General features: G+C 47.8%; 1 protein-coding gene across 4 annotated transcripts in view; it reads left to right on the forward strand.

Moving 5' to 3' along the window:
* RIN2 (Ras and Rab interactor 2) overlaps positions 1-21,653 on the forward strand; it is a 212,291-nt gene that overhangs the window by 172,918 nt on the left and 17,720 nt on the right. For all 4 annotated transcript variants that reach the window (XM_069495860.1, XM_069495861.1, XM_069495863.1 and 1 more), the window contains 4 exons: positions 1,738-1,849; positions 4,820-4,892; positions 10,673-10,764; positions 12,699-13,832. In XM_069495860.1, coding sequence (XP_069351961.1) covers positions 1,738-1,849; positions 4,820-4,892; positions 10,673-10,764; positions 12,699-13,832 — 1,411 coding nt within the window. The remainder of the gene's footprint in view (positions 1-1,737; positions 1,850-4,819; positions 4,893-10,672; positions 10,765-12,698; positions 13,833-21,653) is intronic.

Below are 21,653 nucleotides of genomic sequence, written 5' to 3' on the forward strand. Positions count from 1 at the left end.
AGGACAGGAGAGGCAAGAATGTCTAGAGAGGGAGGAGCAGGTGGCTGGCAGTGTGCAAGGGAGGACTTGAGAGACCAGCCCCAGTGGCGTGAGTGAAATGGGCCTCTGGGATGCCCCATCCTTAATTAGTCTACAACCTAAGACAGGGGGCCCGAAACGTCTTCTGTAAAGGACCAGAGTGTAAATATGTCCATCTGTGCAGGCCACACAGTCTGCATCGCACCCACTCCACTCTGCCACTGTCGGGCAACAGCAGCCATTGGCACCATGTCAACAACATGTAAGGGATGGGTGTGTTTCAGTACAACTGTACTTACAAAAACAGGGGGCTGGAGGGATTTGGTCCATAGGCCAGACTTTGCCAACCCCGATACAAGGCTGCAGTCCTCCCAAAAACAAGGCCTAGAGGTTGTACTTTTCCCAACTCCCAAGGCTCAGGTAGGTCCCTATCCGCAAAATGGAGGAACACTTCCTCTCTACCCACCAGCAGTACTTTGGCCTCTGACCCACAGGAAGCTATTTAGGAAACATCTGCTTCAGTTTTAGGGTGTCCAGGAGACATTGACTCCCAGACCTGCTACTGGATGTGCTCAAAGGTCTTCCTGTCTCTGTCCTCATCAGACACCCAGTTCTTATATGTGCCCCCTATACCCTCAAAAAATTATCTTAGGAGCTATTAACTGGACATAAGGAGAGGAGTGAAGATTAGATGGAAAAAATGGAAGGCCGTAGAAAGGTAGGGGACTGGAAGGGTGGAGAGTAGGTAGCCAAGTGTAGAGGAAAGAGAAGTAGTTCAAGAAACAGAACAGGTTAGGATCCTTGCAGAAGGGTCATGTACCCCAGAAGGGAACCAGGTCTCAGCCAGACTGCCATACTGTACACTTCAGGGAGTGCCATTCAATTTGTAGTCTAGGTGAATGTGCTTCCTGGAGTTGTGCAGTGCACGGCCTGCACAGCAATACATGGCATACTCATATCTGCAGTGACTGGGGCCAGAGTGGTATCCTGAGATCAGCACTGGGAGTTGGGCTTGTTTAAAGCACATGTCTGGAGACAATATCAGGATCTGGAGGGAACCGGTGGAACGTTAAGTGAGTCAGGAGTAAATGGACAGCCTCCATGTTGGCTGGGGTGGATCTCAGAGCACATCCAGTCGCCTCCCAAATGGAGCAGCCAGTTTTCAGCTCCAGCAGACTGTTGCTTGCCATCAAACCTGGTCTTGCTATATTGTGTCATTTTCCAAGAGAAGCTAAAAATTCAGATTTTAACGTGGAAACAAAAACCAAAACAACTGCTTTTTCACTATCGGCAACAAATTCAAATTCCTATCTTAAAATACACCTATGAGCCAAATTGGCCGATGAGCTCCCAATTCACCACCTGCAGTTTAGCCACACCTGTGTTTAGAAGTTAGGTTTCATCAGCTAAGATGCCCATAGAAGACAGAGACTGGAGAATATGTAATCCCAGCAGTAAAACTGAAAATGCTTATGCAGACTAGAGGAGTTCTTAGCTGCAGGGAGAAGGTTCTGTCAAAGGGAAAGCAGGATTCTTTTGAAGCCAGTTATCAAAGAAAGGTGTCTGCAGCATGCTCTCTGAGCACCCCTTTCTCTGGCAGTAGAGTTTCCTGCACTGAGCCATGCAGTTCAACTAGGAAGAGGGTATGAGGGAAATCATATGCTCAGGTTCCAACCTTCTAGACATTTCCTAAGCTTGAATGTCTTTTCCCTCCACTAGATCTTCTTGGTTCATAAATCCACCAAAATGCAGAAGAAAGTCCTCTCCCTTCGCCTGCCCTGTGAATTTGGAACCCCACTCAAGGAATTTGCCATAAAGGAAAGCACATATAGTAAGTGGCCGTTGGATGGTTAGGCCCTGGTTGAGCTGGGGGCCTTGGGGCTCTCAAGGGAGGGGAAGTGAAAGGAGCCTGGGCTTTGGGACGGACATGCATGGGTCTGAGTCCTAGCACTGAATGACTAGGCAGGTAATCTACCCCAGGAGCCTCAGTTTTCTCCTCTGTATAATGGGATGATGGTAACCTCTGAGTTGCTAACAGGTCAATTAAACACACTAAACCTGTGTGTGAAGTGTGCGGCCTGTTACCTGGCATAACAGAGGTTGGTTTCCTTGCACCTTCCCAGGTAAGCAGAGTGTGGATTTGGCTCCCAGGTGTGTGATGACTAAGCTGCAGGGAAGTCTTTAGAGAAAGAGCCTGTCTACAGGATCTACTGCTAAAGCATGTGTCTGCACATCTTTGTGCATAAATAATCCTTGAGCAGATGTGTTCCCTTCACGTAATCACCATTCGGTCTTCTGTGAAATGCAGCCAATCAGAGGCATATGAATCCAGCCCTTTGGGTAATGTTTTGAAGGCAGGGAGGTGCTCAGTGGCATCGGTTTTCTTTCTGCCATTCCCTGGTGGCTGTCCACTTTTTGGTCATTGGAAATCTGAAGTGTGGAGGCCAAGTTTTGAATAAAAAAGGGAACACACAGTTCTGATGTACTGCCAACCTCTAAGAAAGGCTGGGAGGATGGATCTGCACACCAAAGGGGAAGGAGGCTTTGCTGGAAATCGTGAGTTAGCGGGGGTGGGGGGGTGAAGTTCTGAGAGGCAAGTGGGGAACAAGACTGGGACCAGGAGTCTCACTCGTGTCTCGGTTTCCCCCAGTCGCCTCGGTTCCTGCATGTAAAGAAAGCAAAGATATGGTGGTCAGTGTAAGGCAGGGATGAGATTGTACTTGGCCTGGAGTGCACAGCCTCACCGAGCCCGATGACCTTTAACTTAGTCTGTGGAGGAGACACTTCTGGCAGAAGTAAAACCTGCCAGCCTGAATGCCATCCGCCTCCAGTTCAGTTGTAAACCCGGATCTCACAAGGTCACGGATGCCAGGGAAACACCTGCGCCTAAAAGGAGCATGGTCGGGTGCAGCCCGGCAAATAACGCGGATGCATTAGAAAGTGATCAAAAGACACAATTCAAACCCACCGTTTTAAAGATAATGAATTTATATTAAGCGGATTACATCATTCAGAGTTGGCTTTTGGAAGTCTGTGAGCCAAGAAGCCACAGATACAACTGGTTTTTAAGTCCTTCCTAATATCCAAAGTAAACCGTAATGTGTTAGTCTGGAAGCTCCTTCCTTTCCGCTTCTAGAAGCACAGGCAATGTTTGTGAAAGCTTCCTTGTTGTTCATCGAGGTCCCTGTGTTTGGAGGTTTTTCTTCCTAAATATGACAAAACCTCTATCACGTCCCTCATCCTCTCCAGGTGACTTCAGTGGTTGGAAGAGCTAGTTTGAGCAAAGCATCAACCTGATCACAACCAGTGACCACAGGCCTGGGACCCACCACGATGGCCCCTTCCCGGCCAGGGCCTGCCTGTCTTCTCTACAAGCTGGGGTGGAGGAAAGACTTGCTATAAAAACATGCAGAGCCGGATGCCGTGGCTCATGCCTGTAATCCCAGCACTTTAGGAGGTTGAGGCAGGAGGTTTGCTTGAGCCCAGGAGTTCAAGGTGACAGTGAGCTATAATCGAGCCACAGCACTCTAGCCTGGGCAACAGAGTAAGACCTTGTCTCTTAAAAAAAAAATAGATATTTTGTCCTAACTTCTGGACGATGCTGTTTAATAATAAACACCACTTCATGTTTATATACAGTGCTTTTACATAAATTATTTCATTTTTAAAAATTTCAGTTCCCACTACTACCCTCCTGGGAGAAAACGAGAGTAATGTTACAGTCCATTTTACAGACAAGAAAACTGAGGCTCAGAAAAGTTAATCTACTCCAAATCAGTTCCTTCCTACATAACTCAATCAACTGTGCTACATGTGTTTGTTATTTTTATGTGTATGTGTGTCTGTTTGTGATCATATATGTATAGCGATATGGATGTGTTTTGGGGTGCTAGAAAAATGCTAAATAAATAAAATAATACAAAATAGCAAATAAGCAAAATAAATGAGGGAATAGAGTGTTTAAAAAGGGGAGAAATTGCAGCTGATGGAGGAAATCTTCCTGAACTGAGGCTGTTTGGAATGTTTTGGAGGAATGACAATTTGGTAACAGTTCAGCTGAGGTGCCTTAAGGGTGGTTGGGAAACTCTTGAGTATTTGAAGTCAAACCACTCACTGCCCCCTCAATTTGGAAGAGGCACAAAATGCCACCCCATCCTGCCAGAACGGATCTTCTCCACTAGGAAATCTGTACACTGGGGTAGGGGTGGAGCGGGGAGGGACACTCAAGGAAATGAGTTTTAGGATGTTTCATACTGAATTTAACCAAAAGTTGATTTAAGGGAACCTCGTCGTATCCTCCCGCTTTGCATTCCTTCCGCCCTGTGTGTCTACCAGAGGTGCCCTGTTTTGGCAAAAAGGAGTGTGACCCAGGAAGTCCATGTCCTAGGAAAGTCAAGGGACCCAGGGGCATGCGGGTCTTGGGGTTCCCCAGGCCCTGGCATGTACTAATGGCCTCTCACTCCGCACAGACTGCCACCTTGCTCCGGCCCAACTTTGTGTTCTGAACTTGGGGGAGAAAAAACAAACAAACAGTTGTGTAACTGGAGTCCGTCCTGGTCTGTTTACGGAGCACTGGAGCATGTGCTCGGTGTGAGTCAAGCCGTGAACTTCCAGGCCACGCGACTGTTTACGGGCAGGCTGTTGGCTGACATGCCTCCCCCTCACAGCTGGTTCTGATAAGCCGCACGGTAGTTAGTTCTGGAGCACCGGGACGGGCCGACACACGCAGTGCTAGAGGGCCCTGCCTTCCCCAGAACGCGCTCAGGGAGACTCAGCTGTTTCTGAAATCTCTCTTTTCCAGCCTTTTCCCTGGAAGGCTCAGGAATCAGTTTTGCGGATTTATTCCGGCTCATTGCTTTCTACTGCATCAGCAGGTAAGGCCTCTTTCTCTCTTAGGATTTCAAGAACCTTCTCGGTGTGTGGGATGTCACTAGCCTGACATATCTTGAGGGATCTGGATGTCAGCAGAAGGGTCAGCTACTTAAATAAAATGTTCGCCACGTCCCGCATGCCAGGCTTAAGGTGGAAACAGCTACCCTGGCCACTCCAGATATAAATTCTCATTAATATGATTATGTCTTCAAGCTGCTCCCAAGGCTCCTTTCAGCCAAATCCATCAAGCAGGAAACACACACAAACACGCACACACGTGAACACAGCGCTTACATGCACACACACACATACACACGTACACACGCGCGCACACAGAAAGAGACCGATGATGCAAACCTGTAACATTTAAAGGTTCGTGATGTTTCCAAAATGCTTCAAGGGATGGAGTTACGTTCTACAAATGTGGGCTCTTTAAACCAGCCCATAAATCTGGCACTACCGTCCCTCAGACCGACTGGGTGTTCATGTCACTTTCATAACCAGAGCCGCTGTTTTAGGCTACATGAAGTTAAGCCCAAAATCAGAATGTTCACCAGTGTCAAGAGGGTATGAGTTGAGGAAGGCTTTCATTTTTTAAATTTTTTCTTCTTTTCTTTCTAGTAATAGCAGTGTTTCAAATCAAGTGTTCTCGGTGATTAAGAATCGAAACTCGGCCGGGCACGGTGGCTCACGGTGGCTCACACCTGTAATCCTAGCACTCTGGGAGGCCGAGGCGGGTGGATCGCTCAAGGTCAGGAGTTCGAGACCAGCCTGAGCAAGAGCGAGACCCCGTCTCTACTAAAAATAGAAAGAAATTATCTGGCCAACTAAAAATATATATAGAAAAAATTAGCCGGGCATGGTGGCGCATGCCTGTCATCCCAGCTACTCGGGAGGCTGAGGCAGTAGGATCGCTTGAGCCCAGGAGTTTGAGGTTGCTGTGAGCTAGGCTGATGCCATGGTACTCACTCTAGCCCGGGCAACAAAGTGAGACTCTGTCTCAAAAAAAAAAAAAAAAAGAATCGAAACTCTTCTTATCTGCAGAGGTTGACATCACCTCCTCTTGCTGTCGTTTGTCCATTGCAGCCGATACAGTGGAGAGAGAGAAATGCATTCCTAGGGTTGTTTTCTAAGATCACTTCTCACAGCTATCACACTTTCAGGCTGAGGAGTTTGTTTGGGTTTGATTTGTTTTATTTTAATTTAAGGATTAGGTTATTTTGCAAAGACGAGTTCCTCGGGCCCATTGCCTAACCTCCCGGGGAGCGGGCATGAAGTGCTTTACCTCCTGCAGGTCTCCGGGCTGGCCAAAGCCACGCAATCAAAGGCCTGAGGACGGACAGGCACTTCCAGAGGGGGAATGCAGCACTACTCACCAGAAATGAGGTCATTACCTAGAGCCGAACTAGTACCCTGTAAGGGTCCCCCTAAGAGGATGCCACCTGCCCGCCATGGTTTGGTGGGACCTTCCGGCCTGTGTAAGGAAATGTCTTGCCCAAAGAGAGGAGGTTGGTGCAGAAGCACAGTCCCCAACATACACACACACACACACACTCACACTTACACACCCTCACACACACATCCTCAGGGAACCACACCTGCTCTGGTCTAGAGCCAGCCAAGCTGAGGAGTAAGTCTCAATGCTGGTTTGTCAGCCGGAGGTGAAGTCAGCTGATGTTTACCCTTCATAGTTTTCTCGCTGGTAATTGTGCTGTTGTCTAGAGTGATCGTTACACCCCCACAAAGTGATATTTGGCAACAGCACAGGACAGATGCCATCAGTGTTCATGACAGACTGGAATACCTGCTGTCCAGGACTATTTGATGAGTAAAAAAGATAAAGTATATGAAAGCCTTGTAAACAACAAAGCATGACACCAATATAAGGTACTTAGAGAAAAGAATCTCAACGTTGACATTTTGCAACTAGAGAGGCCCAAGATTAATTTCCCCACCTTTTTCCCCCCAAATGTAAAATACTTGATGTTTTTGTTTCTCTTTGTATGGCTACTCATCTACGTTCTTGATAGTCAGTTATTCATTTGACCCAGTCTTAGCAAAACATTTATGAAATACTTTAGTTGATGATTAGCAAGTAAACGTACTCAAATAGAGAAAGTGATCGGATTCTCAGCTGTGGTATCTCACGCAGAGTGTGCTGGACAAGAGCATTCATGGATCAGTAAGCACAGGACAAGCATAAGGAAGGTCTGACAAAAAGCACAGTGGGGCCAGGCGCGGTGGCTCACGCCTGTAGTCCTCGCACTCTGGGAGGCTGAGGCGGGAGGATTGCTGGAGGCCAGGATTTCAAGAACAGCCTGAGCAAAGAGCAAGACCCTGTCTCTACAAAAAATAGAAAAATTAGCTGAGCACAGTGGCACATGCCTGTAGTCCCAGGTACTTGGGAGGGTGAGGAAGGGGGATCACTTGAGCCCAGGATTCTGAGGTTGCAGTGAGCTGTGATGACATTATTGGACTCTAGCCCCAGTGACAGAGCAAGACTCTGTCTCAAAAAAAAGAAGAAGAAGGAGAAATGAAGAGTTGAGAATACAAATAGTGACTGCAGACCTTGACCACCAATGCCTGGCAGCTGTCTATGTGTGTTGTGATCAGTGTAGTGTAGAGAACTGCTTTTCACACCTTCATGCACACTAGTATCACTCGGGATCTTGTTGAGACGCAGAATCCGAGTCCGTGGTTCTGGGCTGGTGCCTGAGATTCTGCATTTCCAACACACTCCCAGGTGATGAGGCCACAGCTGCTGGTGCTTGGACCTCACTTTGGGTATCAAGGAGATAGAGGACATACTAAGTTTAGAGGTCTGCTGTATCTGTGCTAGGCACCATACATACATTATGCCCAATCTTCATGGCGCCCCTGTAAATTAGGACCAGGAAGACACCGAGGTGGAGAGAGGGAGGTACTTGCCCATAATCATTCAATCAATAGGTAGCAATTACAGGATTTGAACCCAGGCCTGCCTTGATGCCAGAGTCCATGTTTTCCCACCATACTATACAACTGCACAGACCTTGTGGTCCAACGTACCTGGGTTCCAACACCCACTTCACCTCCATTAGCTCTGTGCCAGGGACCCTCCCTGTCTACATTGTCACATGCTCCTAACCCATAGAGCGGGAGCATGACGGCTTCCTTCCCAGGGCTGTGTGTGGGCCCCACATGAGTTAAAGTGCTTGGTGCAGTGCGATAGTGGTTGCTCAATAATGTAAGTCCCCTCTCCTTTAGAAAGACTACGTATAGAGCAAAATGAAGATAAATCTATTAATAGATTGTGCATGTACGGAAATTCTTGGGTGAAACATATTGAAGATGATGCCTTTAGTTTGTGTGTTATGCAAGCTTTAGAATTGGGGCCCCTTTCTTTAACACAGTGTAAGTGAGAGGGAAGTGTCCGTGTGTGTGTGAGTGTGTGTGTGTGATGCTGGGATACACCCTGGGCAGCACAGTGGGAGAGGACTCATGTACAACATCTAATTTTCTAGTAGATCAAAGCCTAAAACCATCCATTAACAAATGACAGATGTGGCTTCCTGTCATATATCATTAAGAAAAACCCAAACCAACCACGGGATATTTAAGCTCCAGGTACTGCACTGAGCGAGGTAAAAGCTTAAAATAAACATAGGTTGGTTTTGTTGTATGCAGCTTTCCCCCCAACTTGTCTAAAGAAAGTAGATTTTAATTATGTTGGTCCAGCCATACAGACATGTATTTACAGGATGCTTTGGTGTTACACAGTTGTGGTTCCCATTAATCTTCGTTTCAGATTATAATCAGGGTCACTGCACTCCCCCTCCCCCACCCCGGGCCAGGTCAGGCAGCAGCTGCTATTAATACAAACACTGCCATCCCCTCAAGCTCCATCTGCCCCTCCTCTCAAACAGACACAAGGAGACAAGCAAAGGGGAGATGCTCATAACATTTGGGGACAGGTGAAAGGGTCTCATGGAAGCAGGAGGTGACCTGGGCTTGACACCCTGGGAAAAAGCAGCCTACTGATTTGACAGGAGCAGCATAGTAGAGCTTTTGTGACACTAGTTAAGTGTCCAAACATCTTTGTTTTGTTCTTTTCATTGACTTACTAACTTGTTATTCATTGTCAACAGCTTCGAGTTCCAAAATTCTCCAGTCATCCAGATTTAGTCTGTTTCATCCTAGAATGTTGCCTAACCTTACTGTAAACAAGAGGTTGTTTGACATAGTTATTCTCTTCATTGAAAAATTTCAGGACATCTTGTGATGACAAAATACAGGCAGAAGCTCCAAGTTTTGTCCCGCACTAACTCCACCCCAAGCCACGATGGCTTTCTTGCTGTTCTTCATACATGCCAGACTCCTGCTGACCCCAGGGCCTTTGCACGTGCTACTCGTTCTGCTTGGAATGTTCGTGCCCTCATGGTTTACTCCCTGGCCACCGTTAGACCTTCAGTCAAACCCCACATGCTCACGAAGCCCTGTCTGGCCCACCCTCACACACGAACACTATTCCCCTTTCCTGTTTTACTTTTGTCCCTGTCATGCACCTCCTTCTTGTATATTCCACGAATTACCTATTTGTTTATTGTCTGTCAGTGTCCACTGCAGTGAAGCTCCACACAGGCAGGGACTTCTGTCTGTTTTGTTTCCAGCCCCTGGGGCCCTGTCTGGCACCCCACAGATGATCATAAACATTTGTTGAATAAATGAATGACTCTTTCTTTGAAGACCAATACCACCACTGAAAAAAATAACTCCTTTTTGAGAAAGTCACCATCGTCATTGAAAATTTATTCATTCAAAATACACTTTCTCCCTGTCTGTATCAGGCAAGGCATGTGCTTAGGCCCATGGGGAATTCACCGGTGCTCAGAGCATGGTCCTAGCCCTCATGTATGAATGTGAACAGGTGTTTGTTAAGTCTGCCTTTGCCCGAGGAAGCGAATCCTGGTCGGTATACCTCTTGTGAGGACTCTATGCTCCAGCTGTGGCAGGATCCTGGTGTCTGCTTGGCTCCTTTCTGTTGGGCCTGTTTCCCTGTGTGTGTTTGCCTGGCTGCACATGGCACTGTGCTGCTTGGGCACTGTGGTTATTGGCATGAGATGCCTTAGTCTTGCCTTCCTATTTGAAGTGTGGTCCAGGGTCCTGCACCATCAGCATCACCCAGGAGCTTAGCAGAAATGCTGACTCTCCAGCCCCACCCAGACCTCCGGAAGCAGAGTATGCAGCCTATCAAGACCCCGGGGGTTCATGTGCATATTAAAGCTAGAGAAACTGTGCCTTCAAACACAAGGGAAAGTTCTGTCTTCAGCACACAAAGGAGGATGTATGGGATGTATGGGCGCTAGTTGGAAGATGTCACAAGTAAAAGCAACAGATATCTGTTGAGAACTCACCATGTGTAAAGCAAGGGGCCAATAAATCTTCGTTTAGGATGCCACATTCCTGCCCGGGGAGGTGGAGCCCAGCATTCAAATGGGCTTCTGGCAAATTATAATAGTACATATTGTTTTGTATGTATGATAGATCTGCCAACACAGTCCAATCCTGATATTAACTCTACATACCTTTTAGCTACCCAGCAGGGAAATTTGGTCCTCAGACAGGAATAGTAAATGTTCAGTCCTATCACAGTAAAGGTAAGTCCTGGCTGGGTACGATATGGTGTCTACTTAGGACATTTTCAACAGCTTAAGCTAAGAAAATCTCTAGGATGAAAATGAATGCAAGAGATGGAAACCAGACACGTAATTACAAACATGCTCTCTTTTTTCTGAAAAATCAGGGATGTTCTGCCATTTACCTTGAAGTTGCCCTATGCCATTTCAACTGCCAAGACTGAGGCTAAGCTTGAAGAACTGGCCCAGCTGGGACTAAGTAAGTGGGGGCTCCCTGCCTGGGTCTACCTAAAAATGAATCCATGTAGCAGAGTCAATGTGGGGCTGGCTAAGGCTATGCTGCTATGTCAAACACACCTACAGTCAAAAATAATTCCCATCTTCATGGCAAAACTCAGCCTTCAGGTCCTTGAGGTCCCTGAATCACTGTGAGATTCTCTGGCCAAGTCAAATGTTCAGCCCATTCTCAAAGAGACTGGTACTGAGTTTGCCTGGGTAACCCCCAGATCTTCCCACTTTCTCCTGTCAATGAGTTTGGGCTACCCAAAATGTTGAAGTCCTAATGTAAACATCTGTAATGCCTCAGTGTCTTCCCTTTCTGTGGCATCTTGCTGGGGAAAGGCAGTGCTTGACAGAAAGGGAAATCCAGTGTGGTGCATTTCGCGTGCAAGATTTTTATTTTTGAAGGTCACATGGGCACTGATGGCACTTCTGTGCTTTGAGGAATTTGACAGCGCAGGCACCTAGCGTAACATCTGTCTCACTTCCTCTCTTATTGTTCAATTCCTGTCCTGCTGTTCTGGGCCACGTCTCCATCTGGCTGTGGATCCTGGCTCTGGTAGCTGGGCACTTGCTTCCCCCTCCTGCCCGTTTCCCGATGCCCCCTCAGTCTCCACAGTCCAGCCTGACAATGGTTGCCAGTGGATCAAGACACCCAACTCATCCAGTTTAACTTCTTTTTCCCATTGCCCCGGGGAATCCAAGTGGGCTTAACTTTTGTAAAAAAAAAAAAAAAATCAGTAATGGAACTAAGCATCTATTTTAAAATTTAAATTAATTGACATTAAATGAAAGTTAATATTGAGTTCCTCAGTTGCACTAGCCATATTTCAAGTGCCCGGTAGCCACCTGTCAGCTCTCATGTTGGACAGCACAGAAGTAGGGGGAGGGGAAGGAGGGATGCAGGATAGACTTCACAAAACAAGTGACAGGGACACCAACGTCTGGATGTCACCACACAGACAAGGCAGGGCCAGGGCTCCATGTGTAACCCTCTCCTGAGTCCTTCCATGAGCTGCCACTCTGGACCCAAAGGGAAAAAAAACATTTAAAAGCAAACACAGGCATAGCTGGGTAAAGAGAATGACCTATTTCAGGTGGCAATGACAAAGGACAACATTGATCACCTCGATTTGCACAGGAAACTGAGACCCATCTATAAGAGGAAACACAGGCAGTACAGATGCAATAAGCAATCTGGGCCCCTCCACAGGGTTGAATATTTACAGCCAGGGTGAGGAGGTTGTAGGATTTAGGAGGGCTGCACCGCAAACCACCAAGGTATTTGGTTGAACCTGCACTTCACATTTGAATAAGTTTGCTGTCATGATTTTTGCTGATGGACCCACGAGGATATTTTCCTTCTCTTGGGGTTTTAATGCTGAATGTGTAAAACCCCAGGCAGATTGTGTAACATTCCCCAGCCTCAGCTGCTGGTCCTGTCTATTAAAGGGGAACTTCAAGTCCCGATTCCTCGGCTGGCAGCTGCCTCTGTGGAGGGCATCTCAGGAGAAGTTGATTGGGAAGGGTGGTGTTGCTTTATACATTGACTCGGATTTTGTAAAGCAGGTCAGGGAGCCCTGATGGCCTTTGTAGAGCTTATGTTGCAACAATTCCAGTTCTTTTTTTCCTTCCGACTTACCTGTGAAAAGGCTGGACTGGAATTGCATGTTGGCTAAGCCACTTCTCCAGGCCTTTGAAGGTGACAGGCCCCTGGCAGCCTTCCTGCCCTTTCCAGTAAGGGAGTGCTGTAAAAAAAAAAAAAACACCCCGAAAAACCAAAAACACCCCCCAGTGTGGTGCCCCCCCTCCTCAAAGTGCACGTTGTCATGCAGTGCGCTTTTTTTAACTTGTGCAGGAATGGTCCAAGTGTACTGTATTTACATTCTTGTGTTCACTGATAATGACTTTCAGATTTTTGGAGCTCTCCAGCTGACAACAAACCCCCAAACCCTCCAGGCCCCCACAGCCCTCTCTCCTCCGACGGCGTCTGTCCTGCCTCCTTGCGTCAGCTCTGCCTTATAAATGGAGTGCATTCTATAAAAACCAGGACGCCTTCAGAGCTGGAGTGCAGCCAGACCAACGGAGCCCTGTGTTTTATTAATCCTCTTTTCTTGAAAGTGCACAGCCAGGACCTCAGTGGAGGCCTGAAACGGCCGAGCACAAGGACTCCCAACGCGAATGGCACCGAGAGGCCTCGGTCCCCCCCACCCAGGCCCCCGCCACCCGCTATTAATAGTCTCCACACAAGCCCTCGGCTGTCCAGGACTGAAACCCAGACGAGCATGCCAGAAACAGTCAACCATAACAAACATGGGAACGTAGCTCTGCCTGGAACCAAACCAACTCCCATCCCTCCGCCGCGGCTGAAGAAGCAGGCTTCTTTTCTGGAGGCGGAAGGCGGCGCAAAGACCTTGACCGGCGGGCGGCCCGGCGCGGGCCGGGAGCTGGAGCTGGGCACAGCTGGCAGCCCAGGTGGAGCCCCGCCTGCCGAGGCCCCGGGCGATTGCACAAGGGCCCAGCCGCCCAGCTCTGAATCACGGCCCCCGTGCCATGGAGGCCGGCAGAGGCTGAGTGACATGAGCATTTCCACTTCCTCCTCCGACTCGCTGGAGTACGACCGGAGCATGCCTCTGTTTGGCTACGAGGCGGACACCAACAGCAGCCTGGAGGACTACGAAGGGGAGAGCGACCAGGAGACCATGGCACCCCCCATCAAGTCCAAAAAGAAAAGGCACAGCTCCTTCGTGCTGCCCAAGCTCGTCAAGTCCCAGCTCCAGAAGGTGAGCGGCGTGTTCAGCTCCTTCATGACCCCGGAGAAGCGGATGGTCCGCAGGATCGCCGAGCTGTCCCGGGACAAATGCACCTACTTCGGCTGCCTGGTGCAGGACTACGTGAGCTTCCTGCAGGAGAACAAGGAGTGCCACGTGTCCAGCACAGACATGCTGCAGACCATCCGGCAGTTCATGACCCAGGTCAAGAACTATTTGTCTCAGAGCTCGGAGCTGGACCCCCCCATCGAGTCGCTGATCCCTGAAGACCAAATAGGTAAGTACCCACTTTTTTCCCCCAAATATACAATCTACTGTAACCTTGTCGGGCCAGTGCACCCTATGTTACTTACTTTGGATGAGGTTTAGTCTGAAGTTCAAAACAACATCAAACTCCACCCCCTGGTCCAATTTGAATGGAAAAATCAGCTGCTACCTGGCAGACTTGAAAATGTTTTCAGGAGTGACAGATTGGATCTGCAGGGTGATTCTGTTCAGGGTTTGTGCTGTTTGGCGTTCGGAGGGTCCAAGTTGCTGCCTGCTGTCGTGCCGGGTGTGTGCTACATCTGTTGAGAGTTTTCTGAAAGTGTGCATCTCTGCAGACACACAAAGGTATTTTTGCTGTCTTCTGAGAGCCAGTGGGTGTCTTGTTCTGCTTTGTTTGTGAAGTAGACTTTTTACTGAGGTGTAGCGTATGTTCAGAGACCAGGTATGCAGCGAGTCGAGTTTCCACCGTGAGCACACCTGTGTGACAAGTGCCAGCTAGCTCAGTAAGCAGAACCTGCCCAGCATCTAGGACCCCTGGGATCCCAAAGGTAACTGCCCTGCAGGCTTTTCATCCCATAGAGTTCTGTAAGAGGCACAGTTTGCAGTGAGAAAAAAAAAAAGATAAAGATAGCTCTCTTTTTTTGTACCTTTAAAATAAGTAACATAGTTTGGAAGTGACACAAAAGGTGTTTTCTCTGAAGTCAAGGGGAAATACTTTTTTTATAACCCCATTTAAGGGCAGAATTGTTAATAGTAACTTTGGCCGAGGCAGATTTGAATTTGGCAAGCAGTCTTTTTTTCCAGGGCAAGAGTGTTGAAGGGTTGTTTTGGTTTGTTTGTTTCTTTTCCTTTCAGAAGCTTGACTGTAGAAGGTTAGTTTCAGAGACTTCATTCACTGGGCAGTGACAGCCAAAGGAGCCACCAAACATTTCCAGCAGCGCATAAGTTAAACCCGAATTTTTTCTTTCTGATTGGATCTGTTTGTTGCAAGTAGTAAATAGTGTGTGGTAGAGTTCTCTCACTCACGCTCTCTCTTTCTCTCTCTCTCCTCCACCCCTTTCTCTCTCTCTTTTTCTCTTTTAAGTGAATTTCAGCAGCTCTTTGATTTTCTCACAAAGGAATCAAAGCCTTGTTTGTTTTCCTGTGGTTTGACTGAGGCCGGGTTGATCAGGGCGTGGTTAGAGCTGGGGTGTTGCTGAAGCGAGTGGCTGAAAGGAATGTGCCCTTGTGAGGTGCCTTGGAACTGAAAGGCTTCAAGGAGAAGGCAGCATATCCACACAGGCCACCTCTTTCCCCGGTCCCACCAGAGCCCCCCTTTCAAGGGAGACCAGCTCTGACTTCGTGGTAACGGCCCCCAACCTGCAGGAGATGCTTCCTCTCAGGGGCAGGGGTGGAGCGGGGGGGCAGGGGGGCAGCCAGGCAGACGCTGATGTCAGGCCTGAGCTATGTGGCGGGTGGCGCCAACCAGCCCACAGTGCCTGGCCTTCCTTCCCTGCTGCTGTTGTAAGCACCAACCCAAGTTAGTCCCGGTTTCTTCTGATTTCTCCATGCCAGCTTCTTTGTAGTTAAGTTCAGATACAGTCCTTGCTCTTAGAGCTCCAGGGCTCCCTCATTTTCTCCCAAAAACATGCTGAAAATTATACACTTTGCTGCTCCAGAAGGATGCAGCTTTTAATTTAAAATCTAAGGTCATAATTTGAAGGGAAGCCAACATCTGTGGAGCCTCCAGAAGGAGCCGGCAGCCGGTCCAGCTGTTCTAGCGGGTCTTTGCCTCACCCTGTCCAACAGGCACCGGCATCCCGTGTGCAGTGGAAGAAGGCAGGGCTGTGCCAGCTGGAGTCATTTGTCCCAAGGCCACACCAGATAGTAACCAGCAGGTGCAGCACTTGAACTTCTGTCAGATGAAAAGCCCATGTTTGCTAAGCTCCCCCCATGCTGCTGCTTGTGTTTATATGTTCCCGTCAGGATTCCAGGGAATTGTAATAGTGGTCAACCCTTCTTTAAGGCAGCTCAGACTAAAGCTCTCTGTTGAGATGTGGGCCTGGCCTCCAAAAGCATTGCCATGCTCTTTTGTGGGTTTGGGTTTTTTTTTTAAACTTTTGCAGTAAAGCAGACAGTTCCTCCTGTTGCTTCACCAATGAAAACATCAGTCTGTTTTGAAAGTGTAGTGAAAGTGCTGAACTTCTGAAATGAATGGGAAGGTGGTGAGTGGGAGCAGAGATCAACCTGAGAAACTCATCACAAGCCCAGTTGAAGGGACAGATGTGACCCTAATTATTAGAAAGCCAATCCCCTTAGACATGCAAGTTACTAGCTTAGGACTCTGATTAGAACATGGACGTAACCCAATTGTCTATGTTTTACATATTCCTAAAGGAAGGATTCACGACACCTTTAAGACCTAACTCAAGGTTGGTATATCTGAGTAGATTTTACTCATGTTTTGCAAATTCAGGAACAAAGACCAAGATGTGTGGAGTGATGTGCAGAGGGTCGTGCCCTGGTGAGCAGGGCAGCTCGTGTTCAATCCAGACCCTCTTGTCTGGATGTGTGCTCATTCTCACCGTGTCTCACCTCCTGGGCGGCACACTGGCTAGTCTTCACTTCGAATGCCATCCTCAGAACTCCAAGCCTCAAATTTGTCCTGAACAGATGTCCACTGATGCTCGTAAGGCTGTTCAGGAATGCCAGCTGGGTTTCTCTGCTTCAAAAAAAAAAAAAAAAAAAAACTAGTTCTATCCTCATTCCCTATAACTTCTGAAGGAGATAGCTCTGCACTAGAAGACAGGAATTCTAATTGAAAGCCCTAACTTACAGAACATTCATCCTGAAGTCAAGGAAGTAGGAGGAGGCATTTCACTGGTTTAACTCCCGTAGAATTAGGCAGTCATTCCAGGTGAAAATGACTGTGAGAATGTATGCACATAGATGTCTTTAGCATATGGAGATAGTACTAACATGTCTTCTTCCAATGGCAGTTCCTCAGTTACATAGACAGAAGCCAGTGGGAACAACAAACAGTTCTTACCCACTCACATTTTGCCCATGTGCTGGTGTTACTATCCTTTGTAGCACTTTCTAGACAAATATAAACGGTAAATACTGAATCAATCTCAAAAGGAAAAACTGCCACTATAAACATTACCTCCTATCACAGAGTTTTGCATTCTACTTAGACTACCCTTTAGAGCACTTCCACACAAAAGCTCTGCCATTTAGAGGTTCTTGAATAAATATTAGTTAGTTGCCTGATATCCACTTGGCTCTCCTGGTTGGAGAATGAAGCCAATGAGGGTAAGACATGGGTTAGGTCCCATGCGAACCAGCTCTCTGTTCATTCCAAGACCATATATTGGGCTTCCCTTCTGGACAGAACATCCACCCACCCTAACCCCTCCACAGTGGTACGTGGAAGAACAACGAAAGCTTTAACAAAAAGCATACCCAGCTTTCAGGGCCCCCTTGAAGCCATAGGGGTGGGTCATTTCGTTGATAGCATGTGTTATGCTCGTTGCTGGTGTCCATGGTGCGTGACTTGTTGCTCCACCATGTGCTTCCTCATTGGTGGGTTTTCACATCGCACCACTTTGGCTTCAGTCTTTTTCAACCAATGGGAGAAATTCATCCAAAACTTCTGGTAGAGAAATCTCTGTTTTGCGGAACTTGTTGCAATGTTGTGATTAGTGTTGTCATTTGAGTCAAAGAATGTTTATTTCTGACTTGATGTCAATCTTAGAACATCCTTGTGTTTTCAAGTCCTGTTTCAAGTAAAAAATTTCTCCAACTCCAAAAATGTTAGTAATCCTAAGTTTTCTGTTTCATTCAAACTATTCACCACAGGCTGTCAACAGTGACACAAAACAGCCAACTGTTTGTATTCCTAAAAGTCAATAGTGAAAACAAGACAATATTGTTTTTATTCCTTTAATTGTTACAAACCAACATGCATGTTTTCTGCGAAAAGCACTTTAATGATTTGAAGGAAAAGTATCATGAAACTCAATGCCCACATATTTCAAAGAGCACATCAATTTACGTATCCAAGGGGTTTTTGTTTAATAGAAAAGTGATACTGAAAATGCGGTTAGACACAGAGAGTACAAGTGTGTATAGAAAAGGGAATTGGACTGATTCCCTAGGAGTTAAACAATCACAACTACTTTGGTTCAGATCAGTTTTTTAAAAATTTAATTCTGGCTCTGGCTTCAATCTCTAGTGTGACTTGTTTTTAATTTTTCAGTTCACAGTTTGGTGCAAGCCCCTGAGTTATCTGCTCTTTTTTTTAGATAAAGATCCATTCTTAGAGGTGTGAACAGGGAGGCATGTTAGTTAGTGCCAAACTGAGATTAAAACCTTGACTCTTCCGACTTCTGATCCAGTTCATGTGACCCTGTCCCCTCAAGAAGAAAATGTCCTTGTGCAGTTCACAAGGGGTGGAGAACAAGGAGAGAGATTGGCCTCTCGAGGTGTATAAAAAGAATGCCTGTACTATTTCCAAAAATTAATTTAAATAGGTAGAAACAAGAAGAAGCACCCATGGCGATATGCTTTGTTGAGTAATTTTTACTTTAGGTCATCAAAATTGGGTCAATTATATCAACTAAAAGGAAGTTCACAACCCCAGAGTTGAGAATCTCTGATTGTGAGTCCTTGATGTCATGATACTCACACATGGGAGCTCTTAGCTCAGTAATTCAGAGAGGCCTTGCTCACAGGTGGACTGGGGGGATGGCACCACAGAATAAGTCATATGGTGATGTCTGCACCAGAGTATTTTCTGACTATGTCCCTAGAATCTTCCTGCCTCCTGGGCAGGAAACATCACCAGGTAAAAGAAGAAGTCATGAAAGAATTGAGGAGTGTGACCCAAAGGACACCTAAAATGCTGCATGGATTGTGTGGAAACTTCAGAATCTTTAGGGCTTCTCACCCCTCCACCCCTGCCAACAGGATGGCTCCCAGTGGCTGTCTTGGTGAAGCAGGCGCTGCATAGACGGAGCCCTCCCTGGGCCGCGGGTGCAACCCACAGCCGTGTCTCGCTAGCCCAGTCTCTCTGCAGGGAACAAGCACGCAGACACAGCCCCTGCTCTCTCCTCTCAGACACGATGTCCACTGTGGAGCGTCGCAGTTATTGTCAAGGCCCCGGGGGACTCACGGCCACCCCTGTGCTAAACGCATACTGTGTTTTAAATAGAGCGAGCAAAGGCACCAGTGATCCCTCCCCGTGGGCGGCTCCTTATAGTTCACAAAGCATTTTTAGGTACAGAATCCCCTTTAATCCTCCTAATGCCTTGGGAGGCTCCATTTATTATCCTCGTTTCTATAGATGAGGAAACAAAAGCTTAGCGAAGTCAAACCATGATGCAAGTTGGATTGACACCAACTCCCGTGGCGGGCCTTTGCCTACACTCTGGTGGCAGCTTATTACCACTGCCTTTCCCGTTTGTTTCATGAGGCAGGAAGAAAACCACAGAGGTGAAGGCATCCAATATCTGCACGACTTACTGCTGATGTTCACCGTGATCGCCTGGGCAAGGCCATGCTTGCCAGGTTTCTGCCCTGTAAAATCGAATGTTCCCCTCTTTGCAAACTCCCTTAGTGCAAGTCACCAAGCACTGCTCACACTCAAGGCATGGGGGTGGAATTAACTCCACCTCCCTGCGACAGGAAGATGTAGATAAATTATTCGGAATTCTTCAGGCAGGAAAATTGATCTAGTCTTCTTCCTTGCCTTGGTTTTTGCTGGCCTTTTACTAGAAGGCCTGAAATCCATCTGGCAGATCCCTTACATAAAATATTACATGCATATAGCCTATATTTTGTTTAGGCCTTCCTTGAAGCCCACCAAAATGAGCAAAAACATAAGCAAATCACAACCCTGGTGCTTGTTGTCTTTCTTTCTTCATCATCTTTGCTGGGTTGGTGGGATCTTCCTTACGGTGATAACATATCCTTTATTAGTTATTATTTATGGGCCAAAGTATGCATGGCTGACAATCCTTAAGGCTGACCCAGGTTACAGGACATCCCTGCAGAATGACAGGGGACTGACTCTGCCTTCCCAACACATGGATGGCAATTTCACTAGAGTCATATGTAGGTCTGCATTCTGCAGGGGTAAGGAGAAGAAATACAATTCCCACATAGTCACCTGCAGGAAGGATTTTCTGTTCAACAGTTCTGGAGCACGTGCAATGTGCAGGCCTCGCACTAGGGACTGCAGATGGCTCCAGTCACAACCCCCGGGGCTGGTTGTCAGAGGGCTTCCCCTTGAGGAGAGAAGTCTCATTCACTCTATGTCATGGCTCAGGCAGCAAAGGCAGCCGTGAGGACGCAGGGAGTGGGGAGGAGCTGTCTGAAGGAGGCAGGCAGGAGTCCTCGGAACCCACGCGCAGGAAGACAAGGAGCCTGCTGGAACAGAAGGAGGGGCACTGCAGGCAGGGACAGCACTGGGACGCGGGCAGAGGCACGGAGGACCTGCAGAACTGTTTGCTTCAGCAAGAACCTGGTCTCTTTGTGGGCACATGGCAGGAAAGAGAAAAGGAGGACAAGACAGGGGCAGATCTCCAGGAGCTGAGGCCTTAAGGTGGTGGAGAATATTCTAGAAAGATCACCCCAGGCAGAGTAAGAGTCAAACTATTTAATAATCTCTCTAGCCCAAGTGCCAACCAATCAAAACACATGCTGGCCATGAACACATGTGGCCCAGTGTGCCCAGCCACGATGCCAATGCCTGGAGTGGACAAAAATAAACCAGGTGCAGCAACCTGGGCTCTTCCCAGTCAGTAGACCAAAGGCTCCGTGGTGATGCAGCGAATCTCCCCTTCATCTCAGTACAGCGGGGCTTTGGGTGTTCTCCGGCCCCCACCGTGTGCCATGTTCTCACATCTGAAACAGGGGTGACAGCTCTAACCCTCAAATCTCAGTGTTCTGGAGGGTGCACAAGCTCCCCACAGGCTCACATGTTGTTTCAAGGCTGCTAGATGGGGACAGTGAGGCTGAGACAGCACACACGGAGTTTCAAGGCAAGGAAAACCCAGAAGCCAGGCTCCAACTCTTCAATGTTCGTTCCTCAGCAGGAGCTGAGGAAGAGTAGGGGAAATAAGAGTGCCTAAGAGCGAGACGGGCAGGAAACCAAGGCCTTTTCAATCAATACATCAAAGCCCATTCAACCCCCATCTTAAACCAAACCACAGTTAACACTGGAAAACAAAAAACAAAGCAGGCCTGAATCATGAACCCTAGTGTCCCTTTCCAAGGCATCTACCTTTGCTCAAAGGGAATGGAGGGAACCAGTGACTCCAGCGCACTTGCTAGGTCTGGGGTGCCCTGGTGCGAGACCTCAGCAGTCCTCCCAGCAGTCCCAGTGGGCAGCTGTGAGTGGCCCCATTCTACAGATGAGGAAACTGAGGCCGAGTGAGGTCATCTTCCCTCAAGTTCACAAAGCAGAAAGCTGCCCACTGGGACCTTTCATCTGAGCCAAGTGCTTCTGCAACACCGGGCAGCTTGGTTTTTATGAGAAGTTTGTAACAGAGGATCAGTGAAGTGCGGTGGTGCCTGCCCGGGTGTCACACTGAGGCTTTTCAGGATACTGCCTTTCACTTTCCTAAGCTGCCAGCTCTGCTGAGAGGGGTTGGAGAAATTTCTTGGCTGAAAGGCAGGGGTGTGCGGTGGTTCAGAGGAAGGGTTCAGGCTGTGCCGCTGGGTTTAAAGTCCCCTCTGCGCTGCCAGTGACCCATGTGTGCTTGGCCACGTTTCTTAATATCTCTGTGCCTTAGTTTCTTCACATATGACATGGTGTCACGGACACTGTCCTGCCCGCTGACACTTG

The sequence above is a fragment of the Eulemur rufifrons genome, chromosome 20 (assembly GCF_041146395.1).
Source record: "Eulemur rufifrons isolate Redbay chromosome 20, OSU_ERuf_1, whole genome shotgun sequence".
In the NCBI taxonomy this organism is placed as follows: domain Eukaryota; kingdom Metazoa; phylum Chordata; class Mammalia; order Primates; family Lemuridae; genus Eulemur; species Eulemur rufifrons.